At 44.2% G+C, this 14,451-nt stretch overlaps 1 protein-coding gene across 6 annotated transcripts in view; it reads right to left on the reverse strand.

The window, feature by feature from the left end:
* The window catches only part of SH3KBP1 (SH3 domain containing kinase binding protein 1), a 341,920-nt gene that overhangs the window by 254,674 nt on the left and 72,795 nt on the right, over positions 1 to 14,451 (reverse strand). Inside the window, exon 1 of one of the 6 annotated variants that reach the window (XM_070462383.1) lies at positions 10,200 to 10,346. The exons of the other annotated variants lie outside the window; for them this stretch is intronic. Within the exon in view, the coding sequence (XP_070318484.1) occupies positions 10,200 to 10,253 (54 nt within the window). The 5' untranslated portion in view covers positions 10,254 to 10,346. Of the gene's footprint in view, positions 1 to 10,199; positions 10,347 to 14,451 lie in introns of those variants that run through there. 6 annotated transcript variants of the gene reach the window in all.

Raw genomic sequence — 14,451 nt, forward strand, 5'->3', positions numbered from 1 at the left:
CAGTCAGATTGGCCTCATTTTTACTCAATTACCCCTTTAAAAGGTCCTGTCTTCAAATATCATCACATTCTGAGGAATCAGAAGTTAGGGCGTCAGCATAAAAATTGGGGGGGGGGGGTGCACACACAATTCAGCTCGTAACAGCCCCTTAAGGAGAAAGTTACAGAGCTCACAGTCCACCCCAGAACAATTTGGTGCCAAAGGCCATTTTCCTTGGATCACACTGCCTGCCCCTAAAAGTCTCCTTTATTAGCTCCAAAAGAAAATATATTACTTGAACAATATGAAAAATAAAGTTTTGTGGCTTGTTTCTTTTCTAAGACTTGCTGCTGAGGTCGAGGCCAGACATGCCTCTGGGAAGCTCCCGTGAGAGCCGTGTCAGCAGGCCCTGGGTGTGAGCCCTGGAGGACAGAAGAGAAGGCAGAGGAGAGCCCCTTCGTCCCCCCAAGGAGCCCCGCTGGAGGTCAAAGCTAAACAGATGTCAGCTTCCACCTTCTGGGCAGGAGCCCCAAGCTCCTAGGTAATCTCCTAACATTAGCTAAAGTGCTGGACAAGGGGGCTCCAACCAAGAGTTGCCCCAATTTCAGGCTCACTGACAGAAGTCAGTTCCCTCAGCCCTGCTTTCCTCTCTGTATCTCAGCCTCAGGGTGGCTCACCGAGGCTGACTCAAAAAATTCTGCTCAAGACTGCAGTGAGTGAGCATTTGAAGCACCCATCAGAAACCCCCCAGACTTCTCAGAAAACACAGGCCCCTCATATTGTTACCCAGAGCCATGGCAGCTGCTGCGCCCACCAGGGTTCACGGAACCATCTTCAAATGTCAGCCGGCCTCCATGGCTTCAAACACAACATCAATAAAATGATGGCACCTTGCTGTGCCTTCCCCTGGGCAGGAAAGCAAGGCCCTGAAGAGTGAGGCAACAGAGACCTTAATAAGCACTGTTCTGGGGGCCAAAAAAATGGAGACTGTCCAGGAATGGTTCTCTTTCACCAAGCCCAGAGACCCCATAAAATAAGGAAAGTTCTGAAGTGAGCAGCCAACCCAAATACATACGTCCCAAAGCCCATGCTAGGATTCTGAGGACTAGAAACCAAAGGATGGTGAACATTTGATTAGGGAGGCAAAGCTGGTCACAGATAACAAAACAACAAAAGACCCAAAATGCAGTACTTATCATGCTTATCAGTTTTTTAAAAGGACAGTACAAAAAATTATCCCCAGCAAGTAGACAAAGACAGAGAAGGAAAAAACATCAGAAAAGACTTCACATAAAACGTTAAGGAGAGTGAAAATGATTATGAAATGATTGCATCATATTACATTTACATTTATTATATCAACATGTTACATTTGGTACACTGTACCAAATGCTAAATGATAGGCCCTTCTATTTCAGAAACCCAATGAGAAGTAAATGTTGTCACCTTTTTATTAACAAATGTCCATTTCTAACCACCTCAATTCTAATTGAGACATGTCATCAAACATCACCAGAAAGTTGTCTCCCTGGGTATTGTCACCCAACTTTCACATATACTTCTTACTCCATACTTTCATACAAGAGAAAAAGCCAGTTCCAGGCCAATCCCAGAAGAAAATCAATAAATATATATCCCCCCAGGTGTTCCCAGGCCTCCTCAGTGGCTCAGTGGGTAAAGAATTCACCTGCAATGCAGGAGACGTGGGTTTGATCCCTGGGTCAGAAAGATCCTCTGGAGGAGGGCATGGCAACCCACTCCAGTATTCTTGCCTGGAGAATCCCATGGACAGAGGAGACTGGCAGGCTACAGTCCATAGGGTCACAAAGAGTCAGGCATGACTGAGCACAGCACAAGTGCTTCCAAGGCCAAAAACCAATCCCAAGGGAGACTGAGGTCTCCTCCTAATCTAGATTATGGCCCTTTCCATAGATGAGGTTCAACTATTGTGTCCCTAGTTTATTAATCCATAGTTTGTGCCAGGCAGAAAAAAATGCCCAATGGAAGCAAGTCAGGAGATACACACACACACACGAAAGTGAAAGTGTCAGTCACTCAGTCGTGTCCGACTCTTTGCGATCCCATGATTGTAGCCCGCCAAGCTCCTCTGTCCATGGAATTCTCCAGGCAAGAATGCTGGAGTGGGTAGCAATTTCCTCCTCCAGGGGATCTTCCCAACCTTTATCATCTGAGCCACCAGGAAAGCCACCCTATATATACATAGGTGGAAGGGCAATATGATTGGTGGAAGGGAAATTTAGCAATATCTACAATATCTATGAAAATTCTAAGAAGAGACTGTTAACCCAACAACTCCACTGTGAGGCATTTATCCTATGGGTGGACTCACATAAAATAGGGTGCTTTGTTGCAGGAAAAAAAGAAAGACTGGAAACAATCCCAAATAGGGCACCAATTATACAGAATAAGGAGCAGACATAGCAAGAATCATTAATTGAAAAAAAGCCAATTGGATCAGACCTTGCATACTGTGTAGTTTGTCGGGTTTTTTAAAAAGTTGTGTTTTTATTGTTTGTAGTTGCAAAAAAATTCTAGAGAATTAAAAAAACAAGAGGGAAGTAAAGTAGGGAAATCTACTTAAGCTCTTCTGTTGTGCTTCAACCACGAGGTGGGTTTTTTTTTTCCCCATTTTAAACATATATAAGAAAAATATATGAGCAGTGAGAATTCATGAGAACTTAGCCCTAAATTGCTCTCAGCAGTGAACAGAGTCTTAAAAGAAGACTTACTGATTGTCAATGGGCTGTAATTCCTACTCAGGAAGTAGCCTGATACAGTTAAGAGTGGTTTTCATGAAGAAGGCATGAAATCTAAATGGTGTCTTATTAGTCATCATTTAATCAGAAAACCAAAGAACTTTCCACACTGCATTCTGCAAGTTGAGTGCATAATTAAAATTTTATCAGTGTACTTTTCATAATTTTAAGGGGCAAAAGTACATAATATAATCAAAATACAATTTAGCACATTATGAATTGGGTATCTTGTTCATGAGATGCTAAAATTTCCTTATTTCTATAAGGAAAAAAAGCTGTGAAGGGCTTAGATGCACACACATGAATCCTCATCAGAGCTTTGCATGTAATAGCAAAAGCAAAACTGGAAATGAAACAAATGTACACAACAGGAGGCTGAGTGAATAAATTATACCATAGCCATACAATGAAATGCTCTGCAGTTCAACAGCATAGATACAGAAAGATGTTGGTGGCACATTGAAGATTTTTTAAAAAGCTGATTTTAACAGAATTTGTGGCACAGCCCTATTTGGAAAATGATACACATATTTATACATGTGTTGGAAAAGGTTAGGAGGAGCAAGGGCATACTTTAAATTATAGTTATCTCTGGGCAGTTGGATTACAGGAGATTTTAATGTGCATATTTCAATTCATCTCTATTCTAACTTTTTATTTAAAAAACTTTAGTGTGATTTCTAAAATGCTAGCTATCTTATCCTTCCTTGGGATAAGAACCCAATGTTCTTCCGTGGAAGCAAATTCCCACATGAAGTGTGTCGCTTGTCCTCTTCTTCTGTCCCTTTGTGGGGCTTTCAATAGTCTTTCTGATGCTTCAGAAACTAGAGGGAGAGGGAAAGACAGGTCTAACCAGGGGCAACTGTGCCCCAGGGTACATGTTGACAGTGCCTGAAGACAGTTTTCACTGTCACAACTAGGTGAGGAAAGGAGCTGTGTGCTATTGGCATCTAGTGGGTAGAGGTCAGAGATGCTGCTAAACATCCCACAGTGCAAGGGACAGCCTCACAATAGCCTTAAAATAGCCCAAAATGTCAAAGAGTGTCAAGGTTGAGAAGTCCTGTGTTGGGGTTAATGAATCTTCAGGTGACATCTTTATGCTCCATAAACAACACCCTTGAGATGTAAACTATTATTTACAGGATGGATAACCAAGGGCCTACTGTACAGCCCATGGAGCTATATTCAATATTCTGTGATAAACCATAATGGAAAAAAGATTTAAAAAAGAATGTCTATATGTGTATAACTGAGTCACTTTGCTGTACAGCAGAGATTGGCACAACACTGTAAATCAACTGTACTTCAATTAAAAAAAGTTAAAAGGGCAGCACCATCAAACAGCTGCATAAGGCACAGCTTGGCATACGGAAAATGCACTGCTGATGGAGGCAGAATATCTGAGTTGAATCCTGGATCAGCTCCTTTTCTGGCTGTAAAACCTCAGGCAGGTGACCACAGCAGCCTGCTGATCTTGCATCCTTCTTCCTAAAATGGAAATACCACCACCCACCCACGCCCCAGAGCGTACAAGAAGTTTCAACACAATAGTGGAGGAGAAAGGGTTCTGTAAATGATGAAGCACCACATACACAGGAACAGTATTATCACCCTGAGCTACTCATTGTCTAGATTTATCGGTGAATGCACACACAGGATTGCAATGGGTCTTCGCCCAGTACACTCTTCCTGCCCTGAGTCACATGTCATAGTGGTGATTTGAACCATCAAGAACGTTGTTTTTATACTACATGTTCCTTGACCTAAGGTGCGCAGCAGCAGAACTTGATGGTCAAGCAACAAGATCTGGAGTCAGACTTCTAGGAAGAAACCCAGCACTACTGCCAACTGACTGGTGACCGTGAAAAGTGATGCGATTTCTCTGTGCCTCAGTTTCCTCCTCTGTCTAGCCAAACCAGAACATTTTAGAGTGAAAGAATTTATCATCTGAACCAGGACATTTCAGAGTGAAAAGGACGCTACTGACATCAATGCCAGGACAACAGGCAGATACCAGGACAGTCCTCTGGCAAAAAGGGACATGAAGTCACTCTAAAGATAAGGATATTCACAGTGCCCACCCCCAAAGGCTGGTTCTGATGATTAGATCAGCTAAAAGAGGCAAAGCACACAGTATATACTAGTAAATGCTAGCTAGGATTTTCTTTTTCCTTTCTCCCTCCCCATTTATCTAGCAAGTACTTAGTGCCCTGGCTTGACACTCCACTTCAAGCAAAGAATAAGTCAGACACACCCACTCCCTGTCCCCAGCGGGGCGCCTCCTCTGTGCCACAGTGTGTGTGTGTGTGTGTGTGTGTGTGTGTGTGTGTGTTATAGCCCCAGGACTTTTCTTGCACAAACACAGTCACAACACATGCAGAATTAAGCACAAACCCACAGTGAGCACCACAGGTCAAGAATGCCAGGAAACACATACCAAATGTATAAAAGTTCCAAGTCTCTTTCACAAGTATGAACAATGAGTAAGAGCTTATCTAATCCACAAAGCTAAAGGACTTTATTATTATTTCAAAGACCCTGATTCAAGGAAACAGTTGCAGTTTGACAAAATTTGCTATCACTGCATTTCACCAAGGGTGTCGATTAATAAAATTTTGTTAAGAGCATGTAATGTTTAAAAGCTCAGTAAAGTATTTGCTCTCTTTCATTTCTACGAACATCCCATTACAAACAGCTGTGTATAATTTGTCCACCTAGACAGCTTGCAGAACACATGTATTACGAAAGCTGAAAAGCTGTGTTAACTTTAACTTGCTTTTGCACTGAGATGCATTTATGTCTTTCACCAAGAAATAAGCAGCTTGCTTCAGTGTGCTAAAACAATTTTCTCTAAAAGTCAACAGTCACCATGAGAGGTAGATGTTCCTTATTTCACACAAAAGTTCACTGGCTTCTAGGGGCCTGGGACTCTAATCACAAGTTCCCTTCCTTCCTTCCCTCACACTCTCCTTCCCTCCTTCCCTCACACTCTCCTTCCCATCACCAATTTCAGTAAAATTGGCCTCAATTATTATCACCATAAATCCTCACACTTGAATGTTTCCATATCCCACTGTGAGGTCCTGCCCTTCCCTCCTCTTCCTCATTCATATTTCTCCAGGCCCATGTTCATCCAGCCTCCTTTTCTGCCCATTTCTGACAATCCCTACAGAAACCTTGTTCCATTCCTTGGGTGGCTGTTAGATCTAAAATACCAGTCTGGTTCCGTCACTAGAAACACAAAATATGGATCTAAAAAGAGAAATTTCATCAAGTAAGCTGGATGTGCATAATTCAGAACAAATTGTGGGCATATCTGTTTCTTGTTGTACTCCACGTCTGCCTGTCTTGAATCAAAGAAGCTTAAATCAGCGGTGTGTGTTTTGATCTGATGGTTACACAGATATGTTCAGTTTCCAAAACTTCAAACAGCTTACTCTTATGTCCATTTTATATATGTTCTTAGGCTATACTGCAGAGTCATTTTAGAAAGTAGCTTACATCGCATAAACCTCTATGTAAAGTAAGCATATATTATACGTCACCTACACCAGTGTTCACCAGCTGCCACACTTCTGATTACTGTCAATTAGTGGGCCATGCAATCAGTTTAGAAGGTCCTCACCAGCACTGTGTGTGTGGGCAGGGTGGTAAGAGCACTTGAACTACCTTCTTAAAACTTAAGTGCACAATACATTATTGCTGCACAGCAGAACTTTACAATATATACCTCCTGCATAACTGGAACTTCATACCCACTGAACAGCAACTCCCCATTTCCATCTCCCGGCAGCCTATGGCAATGAAGATACCGCAACAACTTCACTGTCCAGTTATGGATGAATGGATAAAGAAACCACGGCATATAAAACAATGAAAAATTATTCAGCTTTAAAAAAAGAATGGAATCCTGCTATACCCTGACCATCAATCTTTAAAAAGAATAGAGAATAAAAGAGAGCACCATACACAATGAAGGCAACTATTGCTTCATGCAGCGAACTTCCCTCATGGCTCAGACAGTAAAGCGTCTGCCTACAATGCGGGAGACCCGGGTTCAATCCCTGGGTTAGGAAGATCCTCTGGAGAAGGAAGTGGCAACCCACTCCAGTATTCTTGCCTGGAGAATCCCATGGACGGAGGAACCTGGTAGGCTATAGTCCATGGGGTCGCAAAGAGTTGGACACGACTGAGCGACTTCACTATTGCTCCAGGAGATGTTTTGCATCTACATGTATGTGTCTGTACATGCACACGTGTACTATATATGTGCACATGTATACTAAGTTGTCAGACTTTTTTTAAAACTGAAGGACACAGTGGGGAAAAAAAGCCTAAGAAACACTGAGTACACTGACAAATAATAGAATTTGGAAGCCAGGAGACCTGGGTTCTGATCCTGGCTGGTTACAATCTACATAACCTCTGGGAGCCTCTATCTCACCATTTCTAAAATGGGGGGTAATATTATTTACGTCCTGGAGTTGGTGTAAAGGATCAGTGATCTGGCTAACAGTCCACCACAGAGAACTTAAGACACTGTCTCCAATCCTGCTGCCATTTACTTGGTGCCCTGGGCTAGGTTCATTATCTGTAGGAAGGACGCTTAAAGGAAATATACAAAGACAGGCAGTATCCAGGCTGAGCCCCCATCATGGGACCCCCTTCAAGCCTCTGATGTCTGAGAGTGGCAGAACAGGGAAGCTACTGCCCAGCACACTGGGTGATAAATCATCCAGCTGTGGATTCTGAGCAGAGGAAAAAAACACTTTCCAAGATAAGAGGGTTTTCCCATTATTCTTGGCAGGAGGTGGCGAAAGGCAGAAGGGGAGGAAGGCCTTGATAAAGAAATAAGCATTTGTTTTAAGCAAATCACTTTGAAGACAGGTGGTTTTCATTTTGAGAACAAAAGTGATGCTTACAACAGTTAGAGGGCAACTCCGGATACCAGCCATGGGCTTGCCAGGAGAGGGAAACAGGGCCCTAGGGTCTGGAGTGCTCCCAAAGTACCAGAGTGATGACGGAGGCACATGGGAAAGTCCAGCACAGAAAAGCAGGAACTAACTTTATCAGGCTGTAGAAACACACTACTTAAAAGGCAGCCACTGTGTCCATCATCCAAAGCCTCTAACTATTTAACAAATATTTCTTGAGCATCTACTAAGTGTCCAGAACGGAGTTAGGGGCTGGGGATACAATGGGATAAGACAGACAAGATCTCTGCCCGCACCAGGGCTGAAATTCCAACGGAGAAGGTAGCAAGTGCCAAGAAAATCAATGAGGCAACAAGAGATTTACAGGCTGTGATGTAAGCGTTCTGCAAGAAATAGATATGGCGATGTGACAGGAAAGGAGAAAGGAAACCTAAGATGGAGGAAGTCCCATTAGATAAGATGGCCCAGGAGGGCTTCTCTGAATTAACACCTGAAAGTGGAGCAAGAGGCAGCCAAACAACAGCCAGAGAAGGGTGCTCCCCAGCGACAGCACCCCAAGCACCTGAGACCAGCAGCAGGAAAGGGCTGAGGAGGAGCTGGGGTGGCCAGGGCCCAGGGTAGAAGGAAGTGGCCAAGTGGGAGGGTGACCACGATGAGGCTGGAGAGGCAGGCACGTGCCAGACCACACAAGGCACAGCCAGCCATGGGCAAGAAGATGGAGTCCAATGAAGAGCAACAGAGAGCTACTCCAAGTTGGTATACTGTGACACATGACTTTGATGAAGGTTAAGGGGAAAGGCGTACTCTTAAATCATTGCACATAAAACAAAGTGTGCAGATTATGATATGATGTCACCAAAATCAATAATAAAAATTAGCAGTGTCTCAGAGCTCACAGATACAGTTATTGAGGAGTCTTGCCAGTTAGAGACAAAGAATTTTAGTCTACATGTGAGATAAAATACATGGAATTCAATGGAGAGAAAGGGGTGGGAGAACTTGTAACTGACAAGGGAACACTATTACTAGCAATTAGCTCACAGTCAGCAAATATAAAGCACATAGTAAAACTGATTAACAAGACAGGTTCTAGAAAGTCCCATAAACAAGCAAAAACACATAATGGTGCAAAGGCAATTGAGAATTGATCCATGCACATGGAGGTTGCCTAAATCCATGAATAGGTTGACCGAAACAACTGGTGGAAAGTCAACACGGTGGTGCTCTACACCTACTTCTGAATCCGAAATTAGATTAATTGCTGAACAGTGTTCTTTGAGGTCTATCTTTTCTTTATCTTCTCCCTTGTGCCAGCTGAATACAGGTATTCATAACTCAGAAACTCAAAGCTGAACAAGAAATGGCTCTTCTGAATGGTCGCTTTTTCTCTAGGACTCACAAAACTTGGGTCCCCAGGCTCCATGGTCTGTGACGCAAACAGATCTGTGGCACATGGCCATGACCCACTCACAACTTCTCCCCAAGACCTCCTTTTTCTGGGGAGTCACGTGCCTGTGAATAAAAGGGTAACCAGGCCAAATGGCCGAGTAAGATAAGCCTATGACCCCAACCGAGAGAACTCAACGGCCACAATGACTGTTCCTAAACAAGCTGGAGAGAGCAACACAGGCGGCATTTCATAGTCCAGTGCACTTCTTGGATCAGTGGTCTAATATCCCGTTAAGGTAGGAGATGGGGTAAGGAGGGCAAAATACATGGTTTAGGAAAGGCCTACCAAGTGCCAAGCATTATCACAATCATCACTCCAAATACCCCAACATTTCCATGAAGTGCAACGATCACATCTTTCAAATGAGAAAAGTACAACTTAAGAGAGGTTTCTGTGAGTGGCCCCAGGCTACTCTTAGCTGAGTGAGGACTTGAGCCTTGCGTGCTGCCTGGGCTGGCACTGAGGAACAGGTCAGTGGTCTGAAAAAACCCTACTCTTTCTGTCCTATTCCCCCCATTGTATTCCCCCCTCCTGTCCCATCATTTCTTCCCACCATAGGAAAGCTGGACCTGCCTTCATCCCAGCCTCCCAACTCTACCAGCTACCTTAGAAATGTTACCTGCTCCCAACCCTCGCCAGGGACACTTCACCCGTGAAAGGGCCACCTGCAGGCTTGGGGGTTCGCGGGTGGGCTTGGCTGGCTGGGGTTGTCTTGTATGCCGTGTTCCCTGGAAAAAACTCATTGATAGCAATCAGGAGAAGGAAAGAGCCACCCCACTAGATGATAGGGCTGTTCGAAATCTTTATGGACGCCGCCATCGGCCAAGAGCCACTTCTGTCACAGAGGAGGGCTTGGGGAAGAAATTCCCTTCCTCCACAAATAAGAAAACTCAAACGCCTGGGTCCAAATGGAAGGCGGTGTGGCTCACCATCGTGAAAGGACTGAGCCAGGACCGAATTCCCCATCATGCCTCCCTCCCAGTCTACAGAGTAGTCAGGCAACAGGCTACAAAAGATGCAGACAGAATAACAATTGAAACAGATGTATGGCCTACTTACAATCTCAGACGCATCGGCAGCAGCGCTCGGGGCTTTGGCTGCGGAAAGCTCCATACTGTGGGGTATGAAATGGTGAGTGTGGGCTGACTGTGTCTGAACTCTGGGCAGGAGTGTGTGCTGTACTCGGCGAGAACTACAAGTCTCTCTGATTCACTTGGCAGCAGAATTATTCTAAGCATCCTGTCCCATACCCAGCCCGCCCGCCCGCCCCTCCCACTACACATTCACACTGGCTGGTTTTTTTTTCCTCTCTCTCTGAGCTTATTTCTGTCACAAATCGAGTGAAATACACTTTTTCCAAATTAATCCAGTCTCTGGCACTTGAGAGTGTGGAACCTTTATGACCCTGGGGGAGAAAGAGGAAGAAGAGCCACCTAATTATGAAGAAGTTGTAACTAACATCTGAGAGGAGAGCTGGAGAACCACAAAGTCTGCAGTCACAGCAAAATGGAGATTATTCGAGACAGCTGAAACACTCCACCCAGCCTCCAGGAGGGGACATGCACGGGGAACAAAGGGCATATGGTGTTTGCTTTCTTCAACATCCGTTCTCACCATTAAGAGCTGCACCAGCAAACACTCAGTACTTACATGGGGACAAACCTCACTCCACAATAGACTTGAAAATGTAGCTCATAATCAAATAAATGGCTGTGCAAAGCACAGGCCTACCCTGATTTTTTACTACATATAAAGCAAATTTAATAAAGTCCAAATAACTGGCAGAATGTCTATTTGGCTTAGTGAAGCATGGATTATACTTGAAAGAAAGTCAATTTTTGTTAATTCCAAGTTCATATGGTAACTCGAATAGTGACATATTCAGGACAGGATTTTATTTTATTTTTTCCTCCAGGAGAGATTCCAAGGGGCTAACTTAATAACTAGATAAGAATGATTTTCTATTATTTATTACTAGTGACATATTTAAACAATTCTATCCTAAAGCAAACAGGTTTTCTAAAGAGACAAATCATTAATATCCCACATAAGTTAATGTTACCACCATCCCCCTTACTGTCCACACTATGACATCATCCAAAGGTAAACTTCAGAGCACTCCCTGATCAGACTATGATGAACTCCTGAATTAGTGAGAGCTGAACTGATAACACTTTTCACAGAGACAGAAAGCTAGGGTCAGCTTCAAAAATGCTCGGGTACCACTCTTAGTCACAGGTGTCCACCTATTCCCCCATGGAGCCCATTCCCAGCTTCATAGAGGCAGCCTAAATAACTGTAAGCCAATCATTGGTTCAGGGTGAGCAACAGGAAGTAAGCTCACCCAATCAGGCTGAAGGAAAGGACTCCTTCTACATAAACAGCTATGAACAAGGAAGCAGAGGGCCCCACTGCCAAAGCCTCTCATCCTACAACGGCCTGATGACCACAGAGAAACCAGTCCTTGGGTGAAGGTACTGCCAGATCCATACGGTGGAAGAGAGACAGCAAGAACATAGGTCTCTGATGTCAGCTTTAGCAGCTGATCACACTGCCTTCGGGGGATGAGTTAAAGCGCTGCTGACAAGAACAGTCAGGGGAGCCAAGAGCAAGAGTTTGTAATTTGGCAAAAAAGACTCCTTTAAAGTTAATTAAACACTCACAGAAAACATCCCCCTTAATGTTCAAGAAAAGGGAGAAGTTACAAATATAAGTGGTTGCCTAGGACTGGGCATGGAAATGGAGTGACTGCAAAAGGGCAGAAGGTTTCTTCGGCGGGGGGTGATGGACAAGTTCAAAAATTAGACTATGGTGATGATTAAACAACTCTGCAAATATATTAAAAGCCACTGAATGGGACACTTCTAATGGGTGAATTTTACAGTATGTAAATTAGATCTCAATAGAGCTGTTTTTGTTTTTGTTTTTAATAAAACTACATGGGAGCAGATGCTCATTCAGGAGAAGTCCCAGGCTGAAGGGCCTTTACCTTCATCCACAGCTGATGGCAGCATGTCCCTGCTTAAAATCCTTCCTTCAGTGCATCCCAATTCGTTGCAGAATCCAAGTGCCTTACAAAGGGATGCGACGTCCCCGTCACCTGCCAGCCTCACTTTCTCCACTTCCCACTTCACTCGCTGGCAAGGCTCACTTCCAGAAACTCATCCAACTGTCTCCCCACAGCCTCTAAGCACACTACACCCACTTTCTTGCTCACTCTAGCTCCAGCTATCCTCTTCACTAATCTCATCCTGCTCATCCTGCACTGGCTCTTAGGTCCCATCCCTTTGGGCTCCTTGAGCATACTGTGTGCTTGCCATGGTGGGTTGAAAAAGTATGTTTTGTGGTCTCTCCAGGCTAGACTCCAGGGCCTAAAAGAGCACTCCAGACATAACAGACACTCAGCAGACACCCACTGAACTGGTCTGCTCTTTCTCTTTGGGGAAGGACACCAGCTTCTCCTATAGGTCCTATAGGTCACTTGTGTTATTGACATTGGGAGTGAGTGAGCCAGTGAGGTCACAAGTGTCCTGGCTCTCATCCACACCCACTGGCCTAGAGTGATCTCAGGTCCAGCAAGAGACACCGGCACCCACAACACGTACACGCCACCTTGTGAGAAACCCCTCATCTGAAACCACACTGAGCACTTTGGCTTCTCGGCTCAAACGCTCCCTGACGCAGAAGGTAATGGTGACAATGCACATCATCTCTCTCACCATGTCTAAGCTTTCAGAAAAGGAAGAGTGGGAATGCCTTTTTTTTTTCCTGATTACAGAGTTGTCCTTTTTTAATCCTTACCAAAAGGTAAGGAGCTGGGGTACCAAAAGTCACAAATGCAACTAGAATGGGAAACATTTGATTTTAAAGCAAGACTGCACATTTTTAAAGGGACTCAATAAACGGAGGAATGCTGGCAAGATCATTTCCACCAAATGTCTGATCTGCCTGCAGGATCTCAGGGGAAAAGATTAATAGCAAAACTTAAGAAATGCTAAAAAGCCAGTTCCTGGAGAGTCTCAGTGATCAAAACAAAACAAAGTCACTCTGTGAAAGAAACGACCCACAGAAACCCACCGTGGAGTGGATGCTTCATCACAAGAAAGACATGGCCCAGCCCTCCTGCTTGTCCCAGCTCTCCAAACATCCCAGAAATGCAACTCCAACTCAGGAGTAGAGGAAAGAGCTGAAACAACACTTCAAATATTCACGATGGTAACTGTAAGTCCTACCTCATAATCATGACTCCTCTTTTCCATATTTGGGCCCCAGCTTCCCTGGATGCACTCCACAAGCCCTCACAGACATTATCTAATGCTAAGCAGATCAGCAAACTAACCATTAAGTACTCTGCTTTTTTCTCTATGCACCCAGATTTAAAGCAGTCTGTGCACAATCTTAAAGAAGTGGTCAATTCCCTTATATGTTGGGGAGATGCTAAGATTTCTCACATAGTTTAGGTTAAACAGGAAGCTCTTAGGATGTCAGGAAGTTTGTCTTTAAACATCTCAATCTGATTCCAACAGTGAAGTTTTCAAAGCTGTCATTATCCCCCTTCTCCCCCTCACAGTAAAACCAAAGGTGACAGATTTATCATGAAATCACTTCAGTAGCTTTTTTTCTCCCTAAATACCTGGCTGGCCTCAGCCCCAGTGACTCTAATCCGATTAGTTTGGTGTGGGGTCTGGAAATCCATAGTATTCAAACTTCTCCAAGTGACTCAGGGGGCCAAGACAGCCCCCAGATAGAGGGCTGGCTGAAAAGGGTCAGTTTACACACTGACTACTAAAAGAAGCATCGACCTCAGCCTTTCCCCACCCACCTGGCCAAGACTCCCTGAGCCCGAATTTGCACTTTCACAAGATGGGAAAGCACAGATCACGAAGGTTGGGAGGCACAACAGAGTTTGAAAAACTCAGGCTACACCATCATCCGACTTCAGAATCTCCTAGGTTGTGTTTTGTTTTCCTTTTGCAAGTGGGAGAAGCAGCAGCAGGAGGTCACCATCAGACCTCAGAATCCACATCCCACTGTTTGTCAGGATCTTACTGATGAACAAGAGGACCAAATCCTACTTCCTCCCTCCCGCCCTCCAAGAAACTATGAGCAGTCAGAATAAATGTAAAGGGAGTCAAAAGACTAAACACCGCCTGTTTGTTCAATTAAAGCAATACATTTTTCCACTCGTGCTGGCAACATCGACACTCATGGTACTGCGCATGTTTAAAAGCTACCGGCCACATTCAATTCCTACCCAAGCACACCAGCAGGACCGGCAAAGTTTCTGAGTATTAAAGAGCTCTACACGGAC

This window comes from Odocoileus virginianus, unplaced genomic scaffold, assembly GCF_023699985.2.
Source record: "Odocoileus virginianus isolate 20LAN1187 ecotype Illinois unplaced genomic scaffold, Ovbor_1.2 Unplaced_Scaffold_4, whole genome shotgun sequence".
Classification (NCBI taxonomy): domain Eukaryota; kingdom Metazoa; phylum Chordata; class Mammalia; order Artiodactyla; family Cervidae; genus Odocoileus; species Odocoileus virginianus.